The sequence below is a fragment of the Lithobates pipiens genome, unplaced genomic scaffold (genome assembly GCF_037356315.1).
Source record: "Lithobates pipiens isolate NorthernLeopardFrog02 unplaced genomic scaffold, aLitPip1_a1.2 Scaffold_19, whole genome shotgun sequence".
Lineage (NCBI taxonomy): Eukaryota > Metazoa > Chordata > Amphibia > Anura > Ranidae > Lithobates > Lithobates pipiens.
Window position 1 is genome coordinate 8,737,882 of NW_027507764.1, and position 24,639 is coordinate 8,762,520.

At 46.8% G+C, this 24,639-nt stretch overlaps 1 protein-coding gene across 1 annotated transcript in view; it reads right to left on the reverse strand.

Annotated features, from left to right (window-relative positions):
* Positions 1–24,639, reverse strand: part of LOC143997900 (uncharacterized) — a 122,840-nt gene that overhangs the window by 12,096 nt on the left and 86,105 nt on the right. Inside the window, exons 8-10 of the mRNA XM_077493722.1 lie at positions 18,098–18,257; positions 10,450–13,809; positions 5,671–5,744 (exon numbers count right to left, since the gene is read on the reverse strand). Coding sequence (XP_077349848.1) covers positions 5,671–5,744; positions 10,450–13,809; positions 18,098–18,257 — 3,594 coding nt within the window. The remainder of the gene's footprint in view (positions 1–5,670; positions 5,745–10,449; positions 13,810–18,097; positions 18,258–24,639) is intronic.

Below are 24,639 nucleotides of genomic sequence, written 5' to 3' on the forward strand. Positions count from 1 at the left end.
TGGACATGTTGAACCGCAACATGCCAACGACTTGGTAGAGTGAATGACCAAGCCCTCTTCATCCTCCTCATCCTCTCTCACCCAGTCTCAGGGTACTAGCAAAGCAGCTGCCAACACATTGTCTTCCCTCCTCTCAATGTCATCATCAGTGACTCCTTCCCTAGACCCACCACGTCCTCCTGAGGAGTCTCCTGAACTCTTTGAGCACAGTGTTGGGTACATGCTCCAGGAGGATGCCCAGTGTTTTGTAGGCTCTGATGATGACACTCAGCTAGAGGAAGGCAGTAGCGTGAATGCAGAGAGAGGGGATGCTCAAGAAGGACCGCAATCTGGCAGTCATGTTCCACAAGCTGCAGCATATTGCCAGGTTTGCTACAGCGATGAAGAGGGAGGGGATGATGAGGGCACTGACTCCACGTGGGTGCCTGGTAGGAGAGAGGAGGTGGAGGTGGAAGAGGAGGAGGCACATGTCCAACGAGGCAGGATGCCCTCCAGGGGCCAGCTTAGGGGCAGCACACCGACTGAATCACACCGCAGAGCTCCGCCTGTGCAGGGCGCTGCCTCTGCGCGTTATTCTAAAAGTTCTTTGGTGTGGGCCTTTTTTGAGACGAGTGCATCAGATCGCACCGCTGCTATTTGCAACATATGTCTCAAGCGTATCTCGCGTGGCCAAAACATCAGCCGCTTGGGCACCACATGCTTGACCAGACATATGTTGACCTGCCATGCAGCTCGTTGGCAAGCGTACCTCAAAGACCCACACCAAAGAACAAAGCGGACCTCTCCTTGCTCCTCATCAGCTGGCATCTCCAACCCCACTAGACCTTCAGTCCTCTCTGAAACCTGCTCTGAGAGGAATGAAGGTGTAGAATTAGGTGTGTCACAGCCAAGTGCTTCCGGGAACTCTGCTAGTGGTACATCCACGTCCGATTATAGCAGGCAAATGTCCCTGCCCCAGCTGCTGGACCGGCGAAAGAAGTTCACTCCCAGCCATCCACATGCCCAGTGGTTGAATGCTAGCTTGGCTAAATTGCTAGCACTTCAACTGCTGCCTTTTCAGTTGGTAGACTCGGGTCCCCTTCTGTGAGTTTGTACGATGTGCGGTTCCTCAGTGGCAGGTCCCCAAACGCCACTTTTTCTCACGGAAGGCGATTCCGGCTCTCTACCGGCATGTGGAAGGCAATGTCCTTGCCTCGCTGGACAGGGCGGTCAGCGGTAAGGTGCATATTACCGCTGACTCATGGTCCAGCAGGCATGGACAGGGACGTTACATGTCTTTCACGGCCCATTGGGTCACTCTTCTGGCAGCTGGGAAGGATGCAGGACAAGGTGCAGTAGTGTTGGAGGTTGTTCCACCACCACGCCTCCAAAATGCTACTATTGGTTGTGACACACCTCTCTCCTCCACCCCCTCCTCTTCTTCTTCCTTCATGGCCTCTTCCAGTGCTCTGTCCTCAGAACCAGCGGTGCTCCATAGGCGTTCCAGGGGCTACGCAAGTACGCAGGCAAAACGATGCCATGCCATGCTTGCGCTGGTTTGTTTGGGGGACAGGAGCCACACTGGGGCGGATGTTTTATCAGCTCTGCAGGGGCAGGCCGAGAGGTGGTTGACGCCACGCCAGCTTAAGCCAGGAATGGTGGTTTGCGACAATGGCACCAACCTCCTCTCCGCCCTCCGACAGGGACAACTGACCCATGTGCCCTGTGTAGCTCACGTCCTTAATCTGGTGGTGCAGCGGTTCTTGGGCAGGTACCCCGGCTTACAGGATGTCCTGAAGCAGGCCAGGAAAGTCTGTGTGCATTTACGCCGATCATTTAATGCCTGTGCTCGGCTGGCTGAGCTCCAAAAGGAGTTGAACCTGCCCAAGAACCGCCTTATATGTGACATGCCCACCAGGTGAAACTCAACGTTGGCCATGCTGCAGCGGCTGCACATGCAGCAGAGGGCCATCAATGAGTACCTGTGCGACTACGGCACCAGGACAGGGTCAGGGGAGCTCGGTTTTTTCTCACCACGCCAGTGGGGCATGATCAGTGATGCATGCACTGTCCTGTCACCGTTTGAGAAGGCCACAAGGATGGTGAGCAGTGACAGTGCATGCATCAGTGACACTGTACCTCTTGTCCACCTCTTGGAGCATACGCTGCGTGGAATAATGGACAGGGCACTTGAGGCAGAACAGAGGCAGGAAGAGGAGGACTTCCTTGCCTCTCAAGGTCCCCTTTATCCAGACAGTGTTCCTGCTGTGCCACCCATCACACAGGAAGAGGATGAGGAGGAGGAAGAGGAGGAGGAGGATGATTGTGTCAGCATGGAGGTGGAGGCTGGCACTCAGCCTCAGCAGCAGCAGTCTTGTAGGGATGATTTACAGTCCCAAGAAACACGTGGACTTGTACGTGGCTGGGAGGAGGTAGCTGCGGATCATGTTGTCCTTAGTGACCCAGAGGACTCCGGACCGAATGCCTCAGCTAACCTACGCTGCATGGCCTCCCTGATCCTGCAAAGCCTGCGGAAGGATCCTCATATTCTTCGGATCAAGGAGAGGGACCATCACTGGCTGGCCACTCTCCTTGATCCACGGTACAAGGGTAAGGTTGCCGACCTTATCTTGCCATCGCAGAGGGAGCAGAGGATGAGACATCTCCGGGAGGCCTTGCAGAAAGGTCTGTGTAACGCGTTCCCAGAGACTGGGAGGTTACAAACTCCTGGTCCTGGACAACGTGTTGCTGAGGCATCGGTCAGAAGGAGCGGTGGAGAAGGTGGCCGTCTGACTGATGCTTTCAGACAATTTTTTAGTCCGCAGCCCCAAGGTATGATCGGTTCCAGCAACCATCGCCAGCGTCTGATTTACATGGTGCAGGAATACCTAGGGGCAAGGTCAGACTTGGACACCTTTCCCACCGAAAATCCTCTGGCTTACTGGGTCTTGAGGATGGATCACTGGCCAGAGCTTGCACAGTATGCAATTGAACTACTGGCCTGTCCTGCATCCAGCGTTCTTTCGGAACGCACCTTCAGTGCTTTGTTACCGATCACAGGGTGCGCCTGTCCACCGAATCAGTTGATCGACTGACCTTCATCAAGATGAATCAGTTTTGGATCACCCACAGCTACCAAGCACCTGAAGCTGATGTAACCGAATAATTTTTTTTGAAATATCACATCCCTTCAAGACTGCCTATGCTGATGCTGAGTGACTGTCCTGTTATGTTGATTGTCTATCCTCTTCCTCCTCCGCTGATATGTTGGAAGAACATTTTTGGTTCTGGGTGATGCCATCAGCCCAATTTTTCTGCCCCTGTTTAACAGGGGTGTTTAATTACAATTTTTGATGCAATGCTTTGCAGCAGGGCTAATTCCTGCACTAAAACAAGAGTATATGGGAGAGGTTGCAGTGTCGTGGCACCAGTGCCTAAGGCCCAATTTTTCTGCCCCTGTTTAACAGGGACAATTCTTGATATAATATTTCACAGGAGGGCCCCTTCCTGTGCCCACCCAGAGTAACGGTGAGGACTTATAGTGTTGTGGCACCAGCACCACAACCACCAAAGGTCAATTTTTCTACCACTGTTCAACAATGGCATGTAATTACAATTCTTGATATAATCGTTCACAGCAGGGCGCTCCAGCGCCCACCAAGAGTCACTTTGAGGGCTTACAATGTTGTGGCAAAACCAACACCTTGTTCCGCCATTTCTGCAGAGCATATAGGGCAGGCCCCTACTTTCAAACATCCAATTTACAAACATCTCCTACTTGCAAACGGAAGAAGACAACAGCAAGTGAGATGAAAAAAGATGGACGACAAAACAAATTATACAGGGGTGATAACCCTTCCCTATGTTTTCCAAAAAGCTTAAAAATAGTTTTTTTGACTGGAGCTACACTTTAAAAATGTACCAGTTGAAAATTACAAACAGATTCAACTTACCACAACAAACCTACACAGTCCCTGTCTTGTTTGCACCGCCTGTATACTGCTGTTCTGAGTATATAGGGCCTGGGGGCCACACGCATTTCCTTTTTTTAATATGGGTACGGGGTTCCCCTTAATATGCGTACAAGACCCAAATAGGCTGGTAATGGGCAGGGAGGGCTACCCATGCCATGTTTCTCAATGATTTTCAACCATATTGCAGGAACCAGATATAACATTAAAACCGCAAGCAGTTTTAAATGGTGTTATTTCCGTTTAATGTCATTTTGTGCAGGGACTGTTCTAAACACGGGAAACACATGGCACTTCACAGGCATACTACAGACACCCCCCAGGCACCATATTTAAAGGAATATTTCACTTTTTTTTTTCACTTTAATCGTCATTAACCACTTTCAGACCGGACCATTTTGCTGGTCAAAGACCAGACCACTTTTTGCGATTCGGCACTGCGTTGCTTTAACTGACAATTGCGCGGTCGTGCGACGTGGCTCCCAAACAAAATTGAAGTCCTTTTTTTCCCCACAAATAGAGCTTTCTTTTGGTGGTATTTGATCACCCCTGCGGTTTTTATTTTTTGCGCTATAAACAAAAATAGAGCGATAATTTTGAAAAAAACGCATTATTTTTTACTTTTTGTTATAATAAATATCCCCCAAAAATATATAAAAAAACATTTTTTTCCCTCAATTTAGGCCGATACGTATTCTTCTACATATTTTTGGTAAAAAAAATCGCAATAAGCGATTATTGATTGGTTTGCGCAAAAGTTATAGTGTTTACAAAATAGGGATAGTTTTATAGCATTTTTATTAATAATTTTTTATTATTTTTTTTTTTACTAGTAATGGCGGCGATCTGCGTTTTTTATTGTGACTGCGACATTGTGGGGGACACATCGGACATTTTTGACACATTTTTGGGACCATTGTCATTTATACAGTAATCAGTGCTATATAAATGCAGTGATTCCTGTGTAAATGACACTGTCAGTGAAAGGGTTAACCAGTGGGTGGCAGTGTAGGGGTTAAGTGTTCCTAGGAGTGTGTTACTAACTGTGGGGGGGTTGGGCTTTAATTTAGTGAACACTGATCTCTGCTCCAATCACATGGAGCAGAGATCAGCGTCACTAGTTGCTAGGCAGAATGGAAAAATGTTGTTTACACAGCATTTCCTCCATTCGGCCGCTCCGTGAGACGATCGCGGGGATGCCCGCGGCGATCGAGTCCGCGGGTCCCGCGACCGGACTCACGGGGGTCCCGACCAGCGCGGGAGCGCGCCGCCGGCGGCGCGCTCCCGATGGCAGGGCGGCATCGAATATTGGACGTACCTGTACGCCAATATGCCTGCCCGTGCCATTCTGTCGACGTACATCGTCGTGCGCTGGTCGGGAACCGGTTAAAATCAGTGCTCCCGCCAAAACGGCCATTTTTAAAAACATTTCAGGCATTGACCCATGTCCCCTGGGGCAGGAGCCAGGTCCCCAAACCCTTTTTAGGACAGTATCTTGCATATTAGCCGTTAAAATTAGCACTTTTAATTTCGAAAGTTCGAGTCCCATAGACTTCAATGGGGTTCTAAAGTTCGTTCGAATTTGGGGTCCGTTCGAAAGTTCTGGTGCGAACCGAACCGGGGGGTGTTCGGCTCATCCCTACTCAAGAGTAAAAATGTTGAGAAAGGCTGTATTAGATTATCATGTTACATGCAAAGGTTGCTTTCTGGGATATATTACCTTCTGTAAAAGGGGTGTCATTGCAGAATCAGCAGATGTGGAACCCTTTAAACGCACTTTGAAGACATACCTTCCTGCAAAGAACAATGCGGAGAAAATGTTCATGGATAATGCAATGTAACCACAAACTGTATTATGGAGAAAGATCAATAGTGCCAATCGATAAATAAATGATAGGAGATACCAATATTCTGTCTTTTGGTAAGACAACTTCTAATGGTTTATTTATATAGAGCAGTGGTCTCCAAACGGTGGCCCGGGGGCCGGATGTGGCTCTTTGCTTGCCCTAATCCAACCCTTAGGGCACTTCTCCTCCAACTGACACCAATGTTGGAACACCATCACTGACCATACCAATGGGGCACTATTCCAATGGGAAGGCCGTCCACAAGGTTTAGGAGGGTGTCTATGGGAATGTTTGACCATTCTTCCAGAAGAGCATTTGTGAGGTCAGGCACTGATGTTGGATGAGAAGGCTTGGCTCGCAGTCTCCGCTCTAATTCATCTATCAGGTTGAGGTTAGGACTCCGTGCAGGCCAGACAAGTTCCTCCACCCCAAACTCGCTCATCCATGTCTTTATGGACCTTGCTTTGTGCACTGGTCCAAATTATTTGGTGTAGGAGGGATCACGGTGTGGGGTTGTTTTTTCAGGGGTTGGGCTCGTTAGTTCCAGTGAAGAGAATGCTTAGCGTCAGAATACCTCATCCATATCTTCATTGGACCTTGCTTTGTACTCTGGTGGGCAGTCATGTTGCAACAGGAAGGGGCCGTCCCCAAACTGTTCCCACAAAGTTGGGAGCGTGAAATTGTCCAAAATGTCTTGGTATGCTGACGCCTTAATAGTTCCCTTCACTGGAACTAAGAGGCGAAACCCAGCCCCTGAAAACAACCCCACACCATAACCCCCCCCCCCCCCCCCCCACCAAATGATTTGGACCAGTGCCCAAAGTAAGGTCCATAAAGACATGGATGAGCGAATTTGAGGTGGAGGAACTTGACTGGCCAGCACAGAGTCCTGATCTCAACACGATACCTTTTAGATGAATTCGAGTGGAGACTGCAAGCCTTCTCGTCCATCATCAGTGCCTGACCTCACAGAAGTGTTATTTCTGTCTGCTGCCTCCTTCCTCTGCTATCTGCATGTCTGACGAGTTTTCCTGACACCAAGAGAAAAATGGTGACAGGGGAGGGACCTCCAGCATATTGACACCCTCAGCTCTCTTCAATGATGTGGCTTCAGCTCTCTGATCTCCTCTTTTCAGAGCTGAGAGATGCTGTGTAAATGCTGCACTTTGAATAGACATGGGGGGAACAGATTGTTGTAGATAAACAGGTACAACTTATGTAGGAGGATTTGTTTCATCTCTGTGCATCACCCGAGGCCGGTCACTTCACTCGGTATATGGAAAGGTTTACAAACACTTTAGGCTGGTGACACAGAAAACAATTCTAATTTCTGGTGTCTTCATTGAACACAACCATTAAACATTCTCAGTGCTGGGGGAAACAAAGGTGGACCCATCAACTAATTACTTCAACGAGTCAGAAGTTTGCACACCTGGAGTGCAATTAATGAAATGAGTTTGGAGGAGTGGTTGGTTACTTTGATTGAAAAAGACACTCCAACATTTTAAGACCGCTGTTCATAAGAAGCATCAGCTATGAACCATGCCTCGCAAAAATGAGCCATTTGAAGACATACAATCAAGAGTAGTTGATCTTCATAAGGCTGGAAGGGGACACAAATAAAACTCAAAGTGTTTAGGCATCAATCAGTCAACAGTTAGAAAAATGGTCTATAAATGGAGACAGTTTAGTACTGTGGCTACCAGTGGCGACTGGTGCTCAAAATTTGGGGGGCGCAAGCAAACTGAAAAATTCTGAAAAAAACCCCCATCAATCGCAGCCACTGTGCCCATAAAATGCCGCCACTGTACCATCAAACGCAGCCACTGTGCCAACAAACTCAGCCACTGTACCCATCAATTGCCGCCACTGTGCCATCAAATGCAGCCACTGTGCCCCATAAAATGCAGCCACTGTGCCCATCAATTGCCGCCACTGTGCCATCAAACGCAACCACTGTGCCCGTCAATTGCCGCCACTATGCCCAAACGCAGCCACTGTACCATCAAACACAGCCAATGTACCCATCAATTGCTGCCACTGTGCCCATCAAACACAGCCACTGTGCCCCTCAATTGCCACCACTGTGCCATCAAATGCAGCCACTGTGCCCATGAAACGGAGCCATTGTGCTATCAAACGCAGCCACTGCGCCCATAAATTTCTGCCACTGTGCCCATCAAACACAGCCACTGTGCCATCAAACACAGCCACTGTGCCATCAAACACAGCCACTGTGCACATCAATTGCCACCACGTGCCCATCAATTGCCGCCACTGTGACATCAAATGCAGCCACTGTACGATCAAATGCAGCCACTGTGCCCCATAAAATACAGCCACTGTGCCCATCAATTTCCGGCACTGTGCCCATCAAACGCAACCACTGTGCCATCAAATGCAGCCACTGTACCCATCAATTGCCGCCACTGTGCCCCATAAAATGCATCCACTCTGCCCATCAATTGCCACCACCGTGCCATAAAATGCAGCAACTGTGGCATCAAATGCAGCCACTATGCCCCATAAAATGCAGCCACTGTGCAATCAAATGCAGCCACTGTGCCCCATAAAATGCAGCCACTGTGCCCATCAAACGCAGCCACTGTGCCATCACACGCAGCCACTGTGCCCATCAATTCCCACCACTTTGCCATCAAACGCAGCAACTGTGTCATCAAACGCAGCCACTGTGCCTATCAAATGCAGCCACCGTGCCCCATAAAATGCAGCCACTGTGCCCATCAATTGCCGCCACTGTATCATCAAACGCAGCAACTGTGCCATCAAATGCAGCCACTGTGCCCATCAATTGCCGCCACTGTGCCCATTAATTGCTCCCACTGTGCCCCATCAAACACAGCCACTGTGCCATATCAAATGCTGCCAGTGTGCTCCCCCAGCCCACCGTCTGCACTTACCTGTCTCGGTGGGACAGCTCCTCGATGTCTTCTCCCGTCCTCTCTTCCGGTCATCTGCTATAATTGGACACCCGCCGTCCAATCACATTCGCCTGTCGTTTCAGCCAATCGGGTGACAGGTAACAGATCTAAGGACTTGATTGGCGGAGAGCTGGTTTAGTGTTAGGATAGCGAATATTCATTTGCTTTTCTAACACAGCTGAGTGAACTGCGAGCGCCCAGAAGAACCCACAAGTAACAGCTAAAGGCTTGAAGACATTACTGGGACTGGCAACCATCCCTGTTCATGAGTCTACTCTATGTAAGTCTTTGAACAGGCAGGGTGTCCATGGCAGAACACCACGGAGGAAGCAGCTTTTCTCCAAAAAAAACATTGATGCACACCTAACATGTTTCAAAGACCACTATGGCAAACCATATCGCTACTCAGAGAATGTTTTGTGAACTGATGAAACCAAGTCGAATTGTTCGGGAAGAATACTCAGCACTGTGTATGGCAAAAAAAGGGCACAGTTTCCCAACATCAAAACATCTTCCCAACTGTGAAGTCTGATGGAGGGAACATCATGATTTGGACTTTCTTCGCTGCCTCGGGGCCTGGACCACTTGCCACCGTCAAGGAGAAAATAAATTCTCAAGTTTACCAAAAAATGGGTGATTTACCAAAACTGGATAGTGCAAAATGTAGTGCAGCGCTGCATAGAAACCAATCCACTACCAGGTTTTCTCTTGTCAAAGCTTAACTCAACAAGCTGAAGTTAGAAGCTGATTGGCTACCACGCACAGCTGCACCAGATTTTGCACATCCCCAGTTTTAGTAATTCAACCCCAATGTTAGTGTGGCTGCCTACCTGCTAAAGCTTAGAAGAAGTTGGGTGATGCAGCAGAACAATGACCCTAAACATCAATGTAAATCCACCACAGACTGGTCTTTTGGAGTGGCCCAATTATAGCCCAGACCTTAACCCCATAGAGATGCTGTGGAAGGACCCCAAGAGAGCCGTTCACACCAGACAAGATCTCTCCAAATTAAGGTTATATCCTCTCTAAGCCCCTGTACACACGGTCGGAGATTTCGACAACCAAATCCGTCGGATTTTGTCTGACGGATTGTGTCCGAAACTGTTGCATACACACGGTCGGATTAAGTTGTCGAAAAATCCGATCGTTCAGAACGTGATGACGTAATTTCGTTACGATGGGACTACATTCAGGCTAGTAGCCAATAGCTTTGATGTAGGAATTTGATCTGAGCATGCGTGGCACTTTGTCCGATCAAAATTCTCTACACATGATCGGAGTATGTCCGATCGAACTAGTTGGTCGGAAAATATTTCCAACATGTTGGAAAATTGGGTCCGACGGATATTCCGATGGAATCAGTCCGATGCATACCACACACAGTCGGACACATTCCAACAGATTCTCCGACCGTGTGTACAAGGGCTAAGACATGTGCCAAAGGTCTCTCCATTGGTCAGTTTCCCTCGTCCCCTGTTCCTATGTTTAGAATTTCCCATCACTTTCTGTGCTGGAAGCAATAGTCACTAGGATCAATAGAGAGGAATAACCTCCGCAGAGGGGACACAGAAAGCAAAAAATACCTAACAGAGGTTCTGACCCTTCCACGTTTTTTCCAAAACGCACTTACTTTTTTATTTAATTTCCTTAAACATTGTTGAATCGAAAGGACTTTCGCCTAAGAAGTGATACAACAGTTGACCGACTCACCTGCTGTAGATTCAGATGTAGCTTCATCAGGGGTAGATATTGGGATTTCAGAAGTAGGACTAAAATTAGGTTCAGTTGTTGAAAAACTTTCAGATGGTGTATTTTCAGAGGTATAAATTGTGTCAGGTTCTAATGTACTGGTGTCCAGGTACCCCATTGTAGAGTAGGGTGTGACCTCAGTTGAAAATGCTGAAGAAAGTTCACTTGTAATTGTTCCATCTATAGAGGTTACAGGACTTTTGGTTAGATCTGAAGTTGAATCACTTATAAAAGTTGTCATTTCAGTTAAAAAACTCATTGAAGGTTCAGCTGTAATGGTTATGGGTTCATCTGTAGATATAAGAGTAGATTCATCAAATATTGTAGGTGTTTCAGTTTCCGATGCCCTTGAAGTTTCTGTTATAATGGTGGATGATTCGGGTGTTGTCAGGTCAGAAATAATAGGAAATTTGGAATAAATCTCAGATGTTGTTTCGGTTGGGAATTCAGTAGGACCTTCAGAAGCTCTTTCAGTTGTGAATTCAGTAGGACCTTCAGAAGTTGTTTCAGTTGTGAATTCAGTAGGGCCTTCAGAAGTCGTTTTGGTTGGGAATTCAGTAGGACCTTCAGAAGTTGTTTCAGTTGTGAATTCAGTAGGGCCTTCAGAAGTCGTTTCGGTTGTAAATTCAGTAGGGCCTTCATAAGTTGTTTCGGTTGGGAATTCAGTAGGGCCTTCATAAGTTGTTTTGGTTGTAAATTCAGTAGGGCCTTCAGAAGTTGTTTCGGTTGGGAATTCAGTAGGGCCTTCATAAGTTCTTTTGGTTGTAAATTCAGTAGGGCCTTCAGAAGTTGTTTCGGTTGGGAATTCAGTAGGACCTCTAGAAGCTATTTCAGTTGTGAATTCAGTAGGGCCTTCAGAAGTTGTTTCGGTTGGGAATTCAGTAGGGCCTTCAGAAGTTGTTTCGGTTGGGAATTCAGTAGGACCTCCAGAAGCTATTTCAGTTGTGAATTCAGTAGGGCCTTCAGAAGTTGTTTCGGTTGGGAATTCAGTAGGACCTCCAGAAGCTATTTCAGTTGTGAATTCAGTAGGGCCTTCATAAGTTGTTTCGGTTGGGAATTCAGTAGGACCTCCAGAAGCTATTTCAGTTGTGAATTCAGTAGGGCCTTCATAAGTTGTTTCAGTTGTGAATTCTGTAGGGCCTTCATAAGTTGTTTCAGTTGTGAATTCTGTAGGGCCTTCAGAAGTCGTTTTGGTTGTAAATTCAGTAGGGCCTTCAGAAATTGATTCGGTTGGGAATTCAGTAGGACCTCCAGAAGCTATTTCAGTTGTGAATTCAGTAGGGCCTTCATAAGTTGTTTCGGTTGTGAATTCAGTAGGGCCTTCATAAGTTGTTTTGGTTATGAATTCAGTGGGACCTTCAGAAGCTCTTTCAGTTGTGAATTCAGTAGGGCCTTCAGAAGTCGTTTCGGTTGGGAATTCAGTAGGACCTTCAGAAGTTGTTTCAGTTGTATGTCCAGTAGGACCTTTAGAAGTTGTTTCAGTTGTGAATTCAGTAGGACCTTCAAAAGCTATTTCAGTTGTGAATTCAGTAGGGCCTTCAGAAGTTGTTTTGGTTGTAAATTCAGTAGGGCCTTCAGAAGTTGTTTCGGTTGGGAATTCAGTAGGGCCTTCATAAGTTGTTTCGGTTGGGAATTCAGTAGGACCTTCAGAAGCTCTTTCAGTTGTGAATTCAGTAGGACCTTCAGAAGTTGTTTCAGTTGTGAATTCAGTAGGGCCTTCAGAAGTCGTTTCAGTTGGGAATTCAGTAGGACCTTCAGAAGTTGTTTCAGTTGTGAATTCAGTAGGGCCTTCAGAAGTCGTTTCGGTTGTAAATTCAGTAGGGCCTTCATAAGTTGTTTCGGTTGGGAATTCAGTAGGGCCTTCATAAGTTGTTTTGGTTGTAAATTCAGTAGGGCCTTCAGAAGTTGTTTCGGTTGGGAATTCAGTAGGGCCTTCATAAGTTCTTTTGGTTGTAAATTCAGTAGGGCCTTCAGAAGTTGTTTCGGTTGGGAATTCAGTAGGACCTCTAGAAGCTATTTCAGTTGTGAATTCAGTAGGGCCTTCAGAAGTTGTTTCGGTTGGGAATTCAGTAGGGCCTTCAGAAGTTGTTTCGGTTGGGAATTCAGTAGGACCTCCAGAAGCTATTTCAGTTGTGAATTCAGTAGGGCCTTCAGAAGTTGTTTCGGTTGGGAATTCAGTAGGACCTCCAGAAGCTATTTCAGTTGTGAATTCAGTAGGGCCTTCATAAGTTGTTTCAGTTGTGAATTCTGTAGGGCCTTCATAAGTTGTTTCAGTTGTGAATTCTGTAGGGCCTTCAGAAGTCGTTTTGGTTGTAAATTCAGTAGGGCCTTCAGAAGTTGATTCGGTTGGGAATTCAGTAGGACCTCCAGAAGCTATTTCAGTTGTGAATTCAGTAGGGCCTTCATAAGTTGTTTCGGTTGTGAATTCAGTAGGGCCTTCATAAGTTGTTTTGGTTATGAATTCAGTGGGACCTTCAGAAGCTCTTTCAGTTGTGAATTCAGTAGGGCCTTCAGAAGTCGTTTCGGTTGGGAATTCAGTAGGACCTTCAGAAGTTGTTTCAGTTGTATGTCCAGTAGGACCTTTAGAAGTTGTTTCAGTTGTGAATTCAGTAGGACCTTCAAAAGCTATTTCAGTTGTGAATTCAGTAGGGCCTTCAGAAATTGTTTTGGTTGTAAATTCAGTAGGGCCTTCAGAAGTTGTTTCGGTTGGGAATTCAGTAGGGCCTTCATAAGTTGTTTCGGTTGTGAATTCAGTAGGGCCTTGATAAGTTGTTTTGGTTATGAATTCAGTGGGACCTTCAGAAGCTCTTTCAGTTGTGAATTCAGTAGGGCCTTCAGAAGTTGTTTTGGTTGTAAATTCAGTAGGGCCTTCAGAAGTTGTTTCGGTTGGGAATTCAGTAGGACCTTCAGAAGTTGTTTCAGTTGTATGTCCAATAGGACCTTTAGAAGTTGTTTCAGTTGTGAATTCAGTAGGACCTTCAGAAGCTATTTCAGTTGTGAATTTAGTAGGGCCTTCGGAAGTTGTTTTGGTTGTAAATTCAGTAGGGCCTTCAGAAGTTGTGTCAGTTGGGAATTCAGTAGGACCTTCAGGAGTTGTTTCAGTTGTATATCCAGTAGGACCTTTAGAAGCTGTTTCATTTGTAAATTCAGTAGGACCTTTAGAAGTTGTTTTAGTTGTGAATTCAGTGGGACTTCCAGAAGTTGTTTCAGTTGTGATTTCAGTGGGATCCTCAGAAGTTGTTTCAGTTGGGAATTCAGTGGGAACTTCAGAAGTTGTTTCATTTGCATCAGTAAGGGGTTCAGTTGTGTGAGATGTAGAATCTGTAAAGGGATTTTTGGTATTAGAAATAGCTTCAGCTGTTGTTTCAGGTGTGGTAGTACTTGTTGCAGTTTCTGAGACAGTTATACTAGTAGTACTGGTGTCAGCTTCAAAGTCTCTTTCACTAGTGGAAGTGGTGTTAAGTGTGGATTCAGTTATACTGGTGGTACTGGTGTCAGTTGTAGAGTGATTTAAACTGGTGGTAGTAGTGGCAGGTGTGAAGACAGTTGTATTGGTGGTACTGGTGTCACTTGTAAAGTCATTTAAACTGGTGGTAGTAGTGGCAGGTGTGAAGACAGTTGAAGGGGTGGTACTGGTGTCAGTTGTAAAGTCATTTAAACTGGTGGTAGTAGAAGCAGCTGTGGAGACAGTTGTATTGGTGGTACTGGTGTCAGTTGTAGAGTCATTTAAACTGGTGATATTAGTGGCAGCTGTGGAGACAGTTGTACTGGTGGTATTGGTGTCTGTTGTAGAGTCATTTAAACTGGTGATATTAGTGGCAGCTGTGGAGACAGTTGTACTGGTGTCAGTTTTAGAGTCATTTAAATTGGTGGTAGTAGTGGCAGGTGTGGAGACAGTTGTACTGGTGGTACTGGTGTCAGTTGTAGAGTCATTTAAACTGGTAGTAATAGTGGCAGCTGTGCAGACAGTTGTACTGGTGTCAGTTGTAGAGTCATTTAAACTGGTGGTAGTAGTGGCAGGTGTGAAGACAGTTGTACTGGTGGTACTGGTGTCAATTGTAAAGTCATTTAAACTGGTAGTAGTAGTGGCAGCTGTGAGACAGTTGTACTGGTGGTACTGGTGTCAGTTGTAGAGTCATTTAAGCTGGTGGTGGCAGTGGCATGTGTGAAGACAGTTGAACTGGTGGCACTGGTGTCAGTTGTAGAGTGAATTAAACTGGTGGTAGTAGTGGCAGGTGTGAAGACAGTTGTATTGCTGGTACTGGTGTCACTTGTAAAGTCATTTAAACTGGTGGTAGTAGTAGCAACTGTGGAGGCAGTTGTACTGTTGGTACTGGTGTCAGTTGTAGAATCATTTAAACTGGTGGTAGTAGTAGCCACTGTGAAGACAGTTGTATTGGTGGTACTGGTGTCAGTTGTAAAGTCATTTAAACTGGTTGTAGTAGAAGCAGCTGTGGAGACAGTTGTACTGGTGGTATTGGTGTCTGTTGTAGAGTCATTTAAACTGGTGATATTAGTGGCAGCTGTGGAGACAGTTGTACTGGTGTCAGTTGTAGAGTCATTTAAACTGATGGTAGTAGTGGCAGGTGTGGAGAGAGTTGTACTGGTGGTACTGGTGTCAGTTGTAGAGTCATTTAAACTGGTGTTAGTAGTGGCAGGTGTGGAGACCGGTACACTGGGGGTACTGGGGGTCATTATTTGGGATAAGGTACTGTTGTTGGATTCTGTAGGGATGCTAGGAGTGCTCATTGCTAAATTGGAGGATGGCTCAGGGGAAACAATATCTGAGAACACCGGGTCAACACCTGCAACAGATGACCCAAATGATGGTCAGTCACTTAATCTTCCATGCAACATACACTGTATTGTACACGACAGGCCGGTGGGTAGTCATAAGCCTGGGATCTTTGCCAACATTCTATTGAACGTAGGCCGTCTATCTAGCTCAGATGCTCTCAAACATTGGAGCCACACCTAGCTAATTATGAACCATATAATTTTTTCATAAAAGAATATTAAAGTGTTCCCAAATGGAAAATGACTTTGAAAGAGAAGTATGACAACACAGCTGATTGCTCGGTTCTCACATCTCCGTGAGCAGAGAGTGGGTGACTGTCAGTCACCGGCTCTTCCTCCCCCCCCCCCACACTCACTAGAGCGCTGGGGTGTGGAGGGTTCAGGAGCGGGCCGGCCTCAGGATCTCAGCGGCTTGGTGGGAGGCTGAGCTCGGTGGCATGTCCAGGAATGTGGGCGGACCCCCGACCGTATGGTCGCCATCTTTCTGGAGCCTGGACTAGCTTTGCGACGTCAGCCAACAGAGGGTTTCAGCCCGCTGTCTGCTGAAAACCAGTCACAGGAGTGCAGAACAGGTTGCACTCCCATCATCCACAGGAGAAGTTCAGCCAAACAAGCTTTCCCTGTACTTCTCCTTTAAAGCTGACCTGAATCTAAGCAAAAAAAAAGAAAATGAAGATTTGCTATCTATGTTATAAGGAATATCTAAAAATAACCTGAAAAATCTACCTTTTTGTTCCTTCCTCCTGAACAATATCAGTGCAGTTCCTGCTATGTGAGGTTTTCTATGTACGGTATGGAGATTTCCCTTTCACTTCCTGTCCTGTAGACACAGCAGGAAGTGGGAAGAAAGAGATTTTTTACAGATGTGAAATTCCCTCTAATTAGACAGTTGTCCCAGAAAACGTATTCTTATTACTGTCAATGAGGGCTCAAATATTTGGATTTTCCTTCTCTTCTTTTTCCAACGGCAATGGTCACCAGGACAAATAGAGAGGGTGAATCTCCCCAGCGGGGACACAGACAGCGACATGGACTATGTACTATGTATGTACTATATATGTACTATATATACTATGTATTATGTATGTACTATGTAACAAAAATTCTGACAGGGAGTCTAACTTCATTCAATGAAGAATTTTGCCCTAAAATACACTATATTGCCAAAAGTATTGAGATGCCTACCTTTACACACACATGACCTTTAGTGACATCCCAGTCTTAGTCCGTAGGGTTCAATATTGAGTTGGCCCACCCTTTGCAGCTATAACAGCTTCAACAACTCTGGGAAGGCCGTCCACAAGGTTTAGGAGGGTGTCTATGGGGATGTTTGACCATTCTTCTAGAAGAGCATTTTTGAGGTCAGGCACTGATGTTGAATGAGAAGGCCTCGCTCGCAGGCTCCGCTCTAATACATCCCAAAGGTGTTCTATTGGGTTGAGGTCAGGACTGTGCAGGCCAGCGAAGTTCCTCCACCCCAAACTCACTCATCCATGTCTTTATGGATCTTGCTTTGTGCACTGGTGAGCAGTCATGTTGGAACAGGAAGGGACCGTCCCCAATCTGTTCCCACCAAGCTGGGAGCATGAAATTGTCCAAAATGTCTTGGTATGCTGACGCCTTAAGAGTTCCCTTCACTGGAACTAAGAGGCCAAGCCCAACCCCTGAAAAACAACCCCCACATCATAATCCCCCCTCCACCAAATGATTTGGACCAGTGCACAAAGTAAGGTCCATAAAGACATGGATGAGTTTGGGGTGGAGCAACATGACTGGCCTGCACATCCAATCATTTGGTGGAGGGGGGATTATGGTGTGGGGGTTGTATTTCAGGGGTTGGGATTGGCCCCTTAGTTCCAGTGAAGGGAATTCTTAAGGCGTCAGCATACCAAGACATTTTGGACAATTTCATGCTCCCAACTTTGTGGGAAGTTTGGGGATGGCCCCTTCCTGTTCCATCATGACTGTGCACCAGTGCACAAAGCAAGGACCATAAAGACATGGATGATCGAGTTTGGGGTGGAAGAACTTGACTGGCCTGCACAGTCCTGACCTCAAGCCAATAGAACACCTTCTCGTCCAACATCAGTGCCTGACCTCCCAAATGCTCTTCTGGAAGAATGGTGAAACATTCCCATAGACACCCTCCTAAACCTTGTGGACGGCCTTCCCGGAAGAGTTGAAGCTGTTATAGCTGCAAAGATTTGGCCAACTCAATATTGAACCCTACGGACTAAGACTGGGATACCATTAAAGTTCATGTACGTGTAAAGACAGGCACCCCAATACTTTTGGTAATATAGAGTCTCTCTCTCTCTCTCTCTCTCTCTCTCTCTCTCTCTCTCTCTCTCTATATATATATATATATATATATATATATATATATTGGTTGTTTTTTTTATATACTGCATATTGGGATTTTTATATGTTTATTGATAGCTCCTCTCCAATCACCTAAATAAAATCTTTTGGTTTCAGGTATCTGATATCTCCATTTTTTTTTTCTAATAGAATGCTTAAAAATGATAACATCATCATTACAAAGTGAGATATGGAGGTTGTCATTCCTTTAGCCTATGGGATTTCTAGTGGAAAGAAGTTTTGGAGATATTTCATAGACCTTCTTAAACACTTCCACCATTGAGCTAATGATAAACCTTTTTACAATTCATGTCCAGAAGCTCTTGGCTTTCTACTTCTACATACGGCTACAATCACATCAAGTACATAATTGTTGCAATTTTCACACACAATAAATATACAAAAATCAAAAAAAACATCATTAGCTTTATTTTTCCTTCAGTCAACTTACCAGAAGTGGTGATGAAGATGAAGATCATCCAGTGGAGGATGCGGGTCATATGGTGGCCCATACTCTGGAGGTCTCCGGTTATTAAAGACCCAATCCACACTTTTTGTCCGCTGTTCTTCTCTAGGGTGCACAGAACAAGACACACAATGGCCTCATCTGACTTTCAGACAGCTATGGTTACATCTAGAGGTTGTTTCTGAAATTCTGTTAGGTTGTCAGGTCTGAATATAACAGAGGAATAAACATTAATTGTCTGCTGGTAGGGAAGTGGGGTACGTCACCAATGGTGTAATGGGCAACTTCCACATTGGAGCTCTCTAATCTATGCAAATCGCAAATTGTTCATTGTGTTGACTTTTAGAGAAGAAGAGAAAGAACTTCCTTGTTGGTTTTGATACTTGAGTTCTACAAACACTGAACCATTTATTCAGCTTTGGAAAAAAAAGGATTATCTGACAAGCGCGGATAAAGGGTTGATTTTATATATGGCAGGTAAAAATGTTTCCATTCTGTTCTGGATGTAACAAAACCATATAATAGTGAAAAATGTCTTGCATGCAGCAAGGCCCAACTACCTTTCAGCTGCGTAACAGTCACTGATTTTTATAAAGAGAACAAAGTACTAGGGATGAGCCGAACACCCCCTCGGTTCGGTTTGCACCAGAACATTCGAACGGACCCCAAATTCGTACGAACTTTAGAACCCCATTGAAGTCTATGGGACTCGAACGTTCGAAATTAAAAGTGCTAATTTTAACGGCTAATATGCAAGATACTGTCACATGTTTTTAAAAATGGCAGTTTTGGCGGGAGCACTGATTTTAATGACGATTAAAGTGAAAAAAAGTGAAATATTCCTTTAAATATGGTGCCTGGGGGGTGTCTGTAGTATGCCTGTGAAGTGCCACGTGTTTCCCGTGTTTAGAACAGTCCCTGCACAAAATGACATTAAACGGAAATAACATCATTTAAAACTGCTTGCGGTTTTAATGTTATATCTGGTTCCTGCAATATGGTTGAAAATCATTGAGAAAAATGGCATGGGTAGCCCTCCCTGCCCATTACCAGCCTATTTGGGTCTTGTACGCATATTAACCCCCCTGACGGTTTTCCCGAGTCTGACTCGGGGTGGATTTTTCATACCAAAAGCGGTATCCCCGAGTCAGACTCGGGACTGCATCGCTGGATCCAGGAGGAGGAATACTCACCTTCTCCCTCGGATCCAGCGTCGTCTCCCCGCTGTACGAGCGAGCCGTGTCTCGCTCGATCTATCACATCGGCGATCTCCGTGCCCTGCGAGCGTTGCGACGCACGGGCACGGAGATCGGCGCCAAATTCAAAAAGTGAAACACACAGTAAACATACAGTATAATGTAATCTTACAGATTACATTGCTGTATGTAAATATTTCACATCCCCGTTGTCCCTAGTGGTCTGCCCAGTGTCCTGCATGCAGTTTTATATAATAAAAACTGTTCTTTATACCTGGAAACTGGAGATTGTCCATAGCAACCAAAACTGTCACTGTACATCAAAAATGATTTTAGAGCAGCTAGAAAACAGCGATAATAAATTAGAATCACTCGCAGAATTGAGCGATAGCGATTTGTGGGGAGATTCGTCATCAAATACTGAAAAGTAATGACAGTGACAATTCTGCAACTGAGAAAATTTCAGTGTTTTTGATGTGATTACATAATTGAATAATTTTTATTATTGTTATATTATTATTTGGTACAATTATTTATAATTATTTCTTATATTATAATTTATGATTTCATTTTTCAAACTTTATCATACCCGGGATGTCTGCTAGACTCTGGTTTGGACAGATTTAAGAGAGTTATTCCTAAGAATTGCAGGACTACAATATAAAACGCCAAATTTTCATGCAAAATAATGGTACCGCTTTTAGCACCTAAAATCCGAAATAATCGTACCGCCAGGGAGGTTAAGGGGAACCCCGTACCCATATTAAAAAAAAGGAAATGCGTGTGGCCCCCAGGCCCTATATACTCAGAACAGCAGTATACAGGCGGTGCAAACAAGACAGGGACTGTGTAGGTTTGTTGTGTTAAGTTGAATCTGTTTGTAATTTTCAATCCCGTACATTTTTAACGTGTAGCTCCAGTCAAAAAAACTATTTTTAAGCTTTTTGGAAAACATATGGAAGGGTTATCACCCCTGTATAATTTTTTTTGTCGTACATCTTTTTTCATCTCACTTCCTGTTGTCTCCTTCTGTTTGCAAGTAGGAGACATTTGTAAGTTGGATGTTTGAAAGTAGGGGCCTGCCCTATATGCTCTGCAGAAATGGCGGAACAAGGTGTTGGTTTTGCCACAACATTGTAAGCCCTCAAAGTGACTCTTGGTGGGCGCTGGAGCGCCCTGCTGTGAACGATTATATCAAGAATTGTAATTACATGCCATTGTTGAACAGTGGTAGAAAAATTGACCATTGGTGGTTGTGGTGCTGGTGCCACAACACTATAAGTCCTCACAGTTACTCTGGGTGGGCACAGGAACGGGCCCTCCTGTGAAATATTATATCAAGAATTGTAATTACATGTCCCTGTTAAACAGGGGCAGAAAAATTGGGCCTTAGGCACTGGTGCTGGTGCCACGACACTGCAACCTCTCCCATATACTCTAGTTTTAGTGCAGGAATTAGCCCTGCTGCAAAGCATTGCATCAAAAATTGTAATTAAACGCCCCTGTTAAACAGGGGCAGAAAAATTGGGCTGATGGCATCACCCAGAACCAGAAATGTTCTTCCAACATATCAGCGGAGGAGGAAGAGGATAGACAATCAACATAACAGGACAGTCACTCAGCATCAGCATAGGCAGTCTTGAAGGGATGTGATATTTAAAAAAAAAAAGATTCGGTTACATCAGCTTCAGGTGCTTGGTAGCTGTGGGTGATCCAAGACTGATTCATCTTGATGAAGGTCAGTCGATCAACTGATTCGGTGGACAGGCGCACCCTGTGATCGGTAACAAAGCCACCAGCAGCACTGAAGGTGCGTTCCGAAAGAACGCTGGATGCAGGACAGGCCAGTAGCTCAATTGCATACTGTGCAAGCTCTGGCCAGTGATCCATCCTCAAGACCCAGTAAGCCAGAGGATTTTCGGTGGCAAAGGTGTCCAAGTCTGACCTTGCCCCTAGGTATTCCTGCACCATGTAAATCAGACTCTGGCGATGGTTGCTGGAACCGATCATACCTTGGGGCTGCGGACTAAAAAATTGTCTGAAAGCATCAGTCAGACGGCCACCTTCTCCACCGCTCCTTCTGACCGATGCCTCAGCAACACGTTGTCCAGGTCCAGGAGTTTGTAACCTCCCAGTCTCTGGGAATGTGTTGCACAGACCTTTCTGCAAGGCCTCCCGGAGATGTCTCATCCTCTGCTCCCTCTGCGATGGAAAGATAAGGTCGGCAACCTTACCCTTGTACTGTGGATCAAGGAGAGTGGCCAGCCAGTAATGGTCCCTCTCCTTGATCCGAAGAATACGAGGATCCTTCCGCAGGCTTTGCAGGATCAGGGAGGCCATGCAGCGTAGGTTAGCTGAGGCATTCGGTCCGGAGTCCTCTGGGTCACTAAGGACAACATGATCCACAGCTACCTCCTCCCAGCCACGTACAAGTCCATGGGTTCCTTGGGACTGTAAATCATCCCTACAAGACTGCTGCTGCTGTTGCTGAGTGCCAGCCTCCACCACCATGCTGACACAATCATCCTCCTCCTCCTCTTCCTCCTCCTCATCCTTCCTGTGTGATGGGTGGCACAGCAGGAACACTGTCTGGATAAAGGGGGCCTTGAGAGGCAAGGAAGTCCTCCTCTTCCTGCCTCTGTTCTGCTTCAAGTGCCCTGTCCATTATTCCATGCAGCGTATGCTCCAACAGGTGGACAAGAGGTACAGTGTCACTGATGCATGCACTGTCACTGCTCACCATCCTTGTGGCCTGCTCAAACGGTGACAGGACAGTGCATGCATCCCTGATCATGCCCCACTGGCGTGGTGAGAAAAAACCGAGCTCCCCTGACCCTGTCCTGGTGCCGTAGTCGCACAGGTACTCATTGATGGCCCTCTTCTGCGTTTGCAGCCGCTGCAGCATGGCCAACGTTGAGTTCCACCTGGTGGGCATGTCACATATAAGGCGGTTCTTGGGCAGGTTCAACTCCTTTTGGAGCTCAGTCAGCCGAGCACAGGCATTAAATGATCGTCGGAAATGCACTCAGACTTTCCTGGCCTGTTTCAGGACATCCTGTAATCCCAGGTACCTGCCCAAGAACCGCTGCACCACCAGGTTAAGGACGTGAGCTACACAGGGCACATGGGTCAGTTGTCCCTGTCGGAGGGCGGAGAGGAGGTTGGTGCCATTGTCGCAAACCACCATTCCTGGCTTAAGCTGGCGTGGCATCAACCACCTCTCGGCCTGCCCCTGCAGAGCTGACAAAATATCCGCCCCAGTGTGGCTCCTGTCCCCCAAACAAACCAGCGCAAGCACGGCATGGCAATCGTTTTGCCTGCGTACTTGCGTAGCCCCTGGAACGCCTACGGAGCACCGCTGGTTCTGAGGACAGAGCACTGGAAGAGGCCATGGAGGAAGGAGAAGAGGAGGGGGTGGAGGAGAGAGGTGTGTCACAACCAATAGTAGCATTTTGGAGGCGTGGTGGCGGAACAAACTCCAACACTACTGCACCTTGTCCTGCATCCTTCCCAGCTGCCAGAAGAGTGACCCAATGGGCCGTGAAAGACAGGTAACGTCCCTGTCCATGCCTGCTGGACCATGAGTCAGCGGTAATATGCACCTTACCGCTGACCGCCCTGTCCAGCGAGGCAAGGACATTGCCTTCCACATGCCGGTAGAGAGCCGGAATCGCCTTCCGTGAGAAAAAGTGGCGTTTGGGGACCTGCCACTGAGGAACCGCACATTGTACAAACTCACGGAAGGGGGCCGAGTCTACCAACTGAAAAGGCAGCAGTTGAAGTGCTAGCAATTTAGCCAAGCTAGCATTCAACCGCTGGGCATGTGGATGGCTGGGAGTGAACTTCTTTCGCCAGTCCAGCAGCTGGGGCAGGGACATTTGCCTGCTATAATCGGACGTGGGTGTACCGCTAGCAGAGTGCCCGGAAGCACTTGGCTGTGACACACCTAATTCTACACCTTCATTCCTCTCAGAGCAGCTTTCAGAGAGGACTGAAGGTCTAGTGGGGTTGGAGATGCCAGCTGATGAGGAGCAAGGAGAGGTCCGCTTTGTTCTTTGGTGTGGGTCTTTGAGGTACGCTTGCCAACGAGCTGCATATGTCTGGTCAAGCATGTGGTGCCCAAGCGGCTGATGTTTTGGCCACGCGAGATACGCTTGAGACATATGTTGCAAATAGCAGCGGTGCGATCTGATGCACTCGTCTCAAAAAAGGCCCACACCAAAGAACTTTTAGAATAACGCGCAGAGGCAGTGCCCTGCACAGGCGGAGCTCTGCGGTGTGATTCAGTCGGTGTGCTGCCCCTAAGCTGGCACCCGGAGGGCATCCTGCCTCATTGGACATGTGCCTCCTCCTCCTCTCTCCTACCAGGCACCCACGTTTGCCTGCTATAATCGGATGTGGATGTACCACTAGCAGAGTTCCCGGAAGCACTTGGCTGTGACACACCTAATTCTACACCTTCATTCCTCTCAGAGCAGGTTTCAGAGAGGACTGAAGGTCTAGTGGGGTTGGAGATGCCAGCTGATGAGGGGCAAGGAGAGGTCCGCTTTGTTCTTTGGTGTGGGTCTTTGAGGTACGCTTGCCAACGAGCTGCATGGCAGGTCAACATATGAGATACGCTTGAGACATATGTTGCAAATAGCAGCGGTGCGATCTGATGCACTCGTCTCAAAAAAGGCCCACACCAAAGAACTTTTAGAATAACGCGCAGAGGAAGCGCTCTGCGCAGGCAGAGCTCTGCGGTGTGATTCAGTCGGTGTGCTGCCCCTAAGCTGGCCCCCGGAGGGCATCCTGCCTCGTTGGACATGTGCCTCCTCCTCCTCCTCCTCCTCCCTCCTTCCAGGCACCCACGTGGAGTCAGTGCCCTCATCACCCCCTCCCTCTTCATCGCTGTAGCAAACCTGGCAGTATGCTGCAGCTTGTGGAACATGACTGCCAGATTGATGTCCTTCTTGAGCATCCCCTCTCTCTGCATTCACGCTACTGCCTTCCTCTAGCTGAGTGTCATCATCAGAGCCTACAAAACACTGGGCATCCTCCTGGAGCATGTACCCAACACTGTGCTCAAAGAGTTCAGGAGACTCCTCAGGAGGACGTGGTGGGTCTAGGGAAGGAGTCACTGATGATGACATTGAGAGGAGGGAAGACGATGCGTTGGCAGCTGCTTTGCTAGTACCCTGAGACTGGGTGAGAGAGGATGAGGAGGATGAAGAGGGCTTGGTCATCCACTCTACCAAGTCGTTGACATGTTGCGGCTCAACATGTCCAGCTGCCGAAAAGAAGGACAAGCGTGTCCCATGGCCACGTGCTGATGACAATGCACCGCGTCCA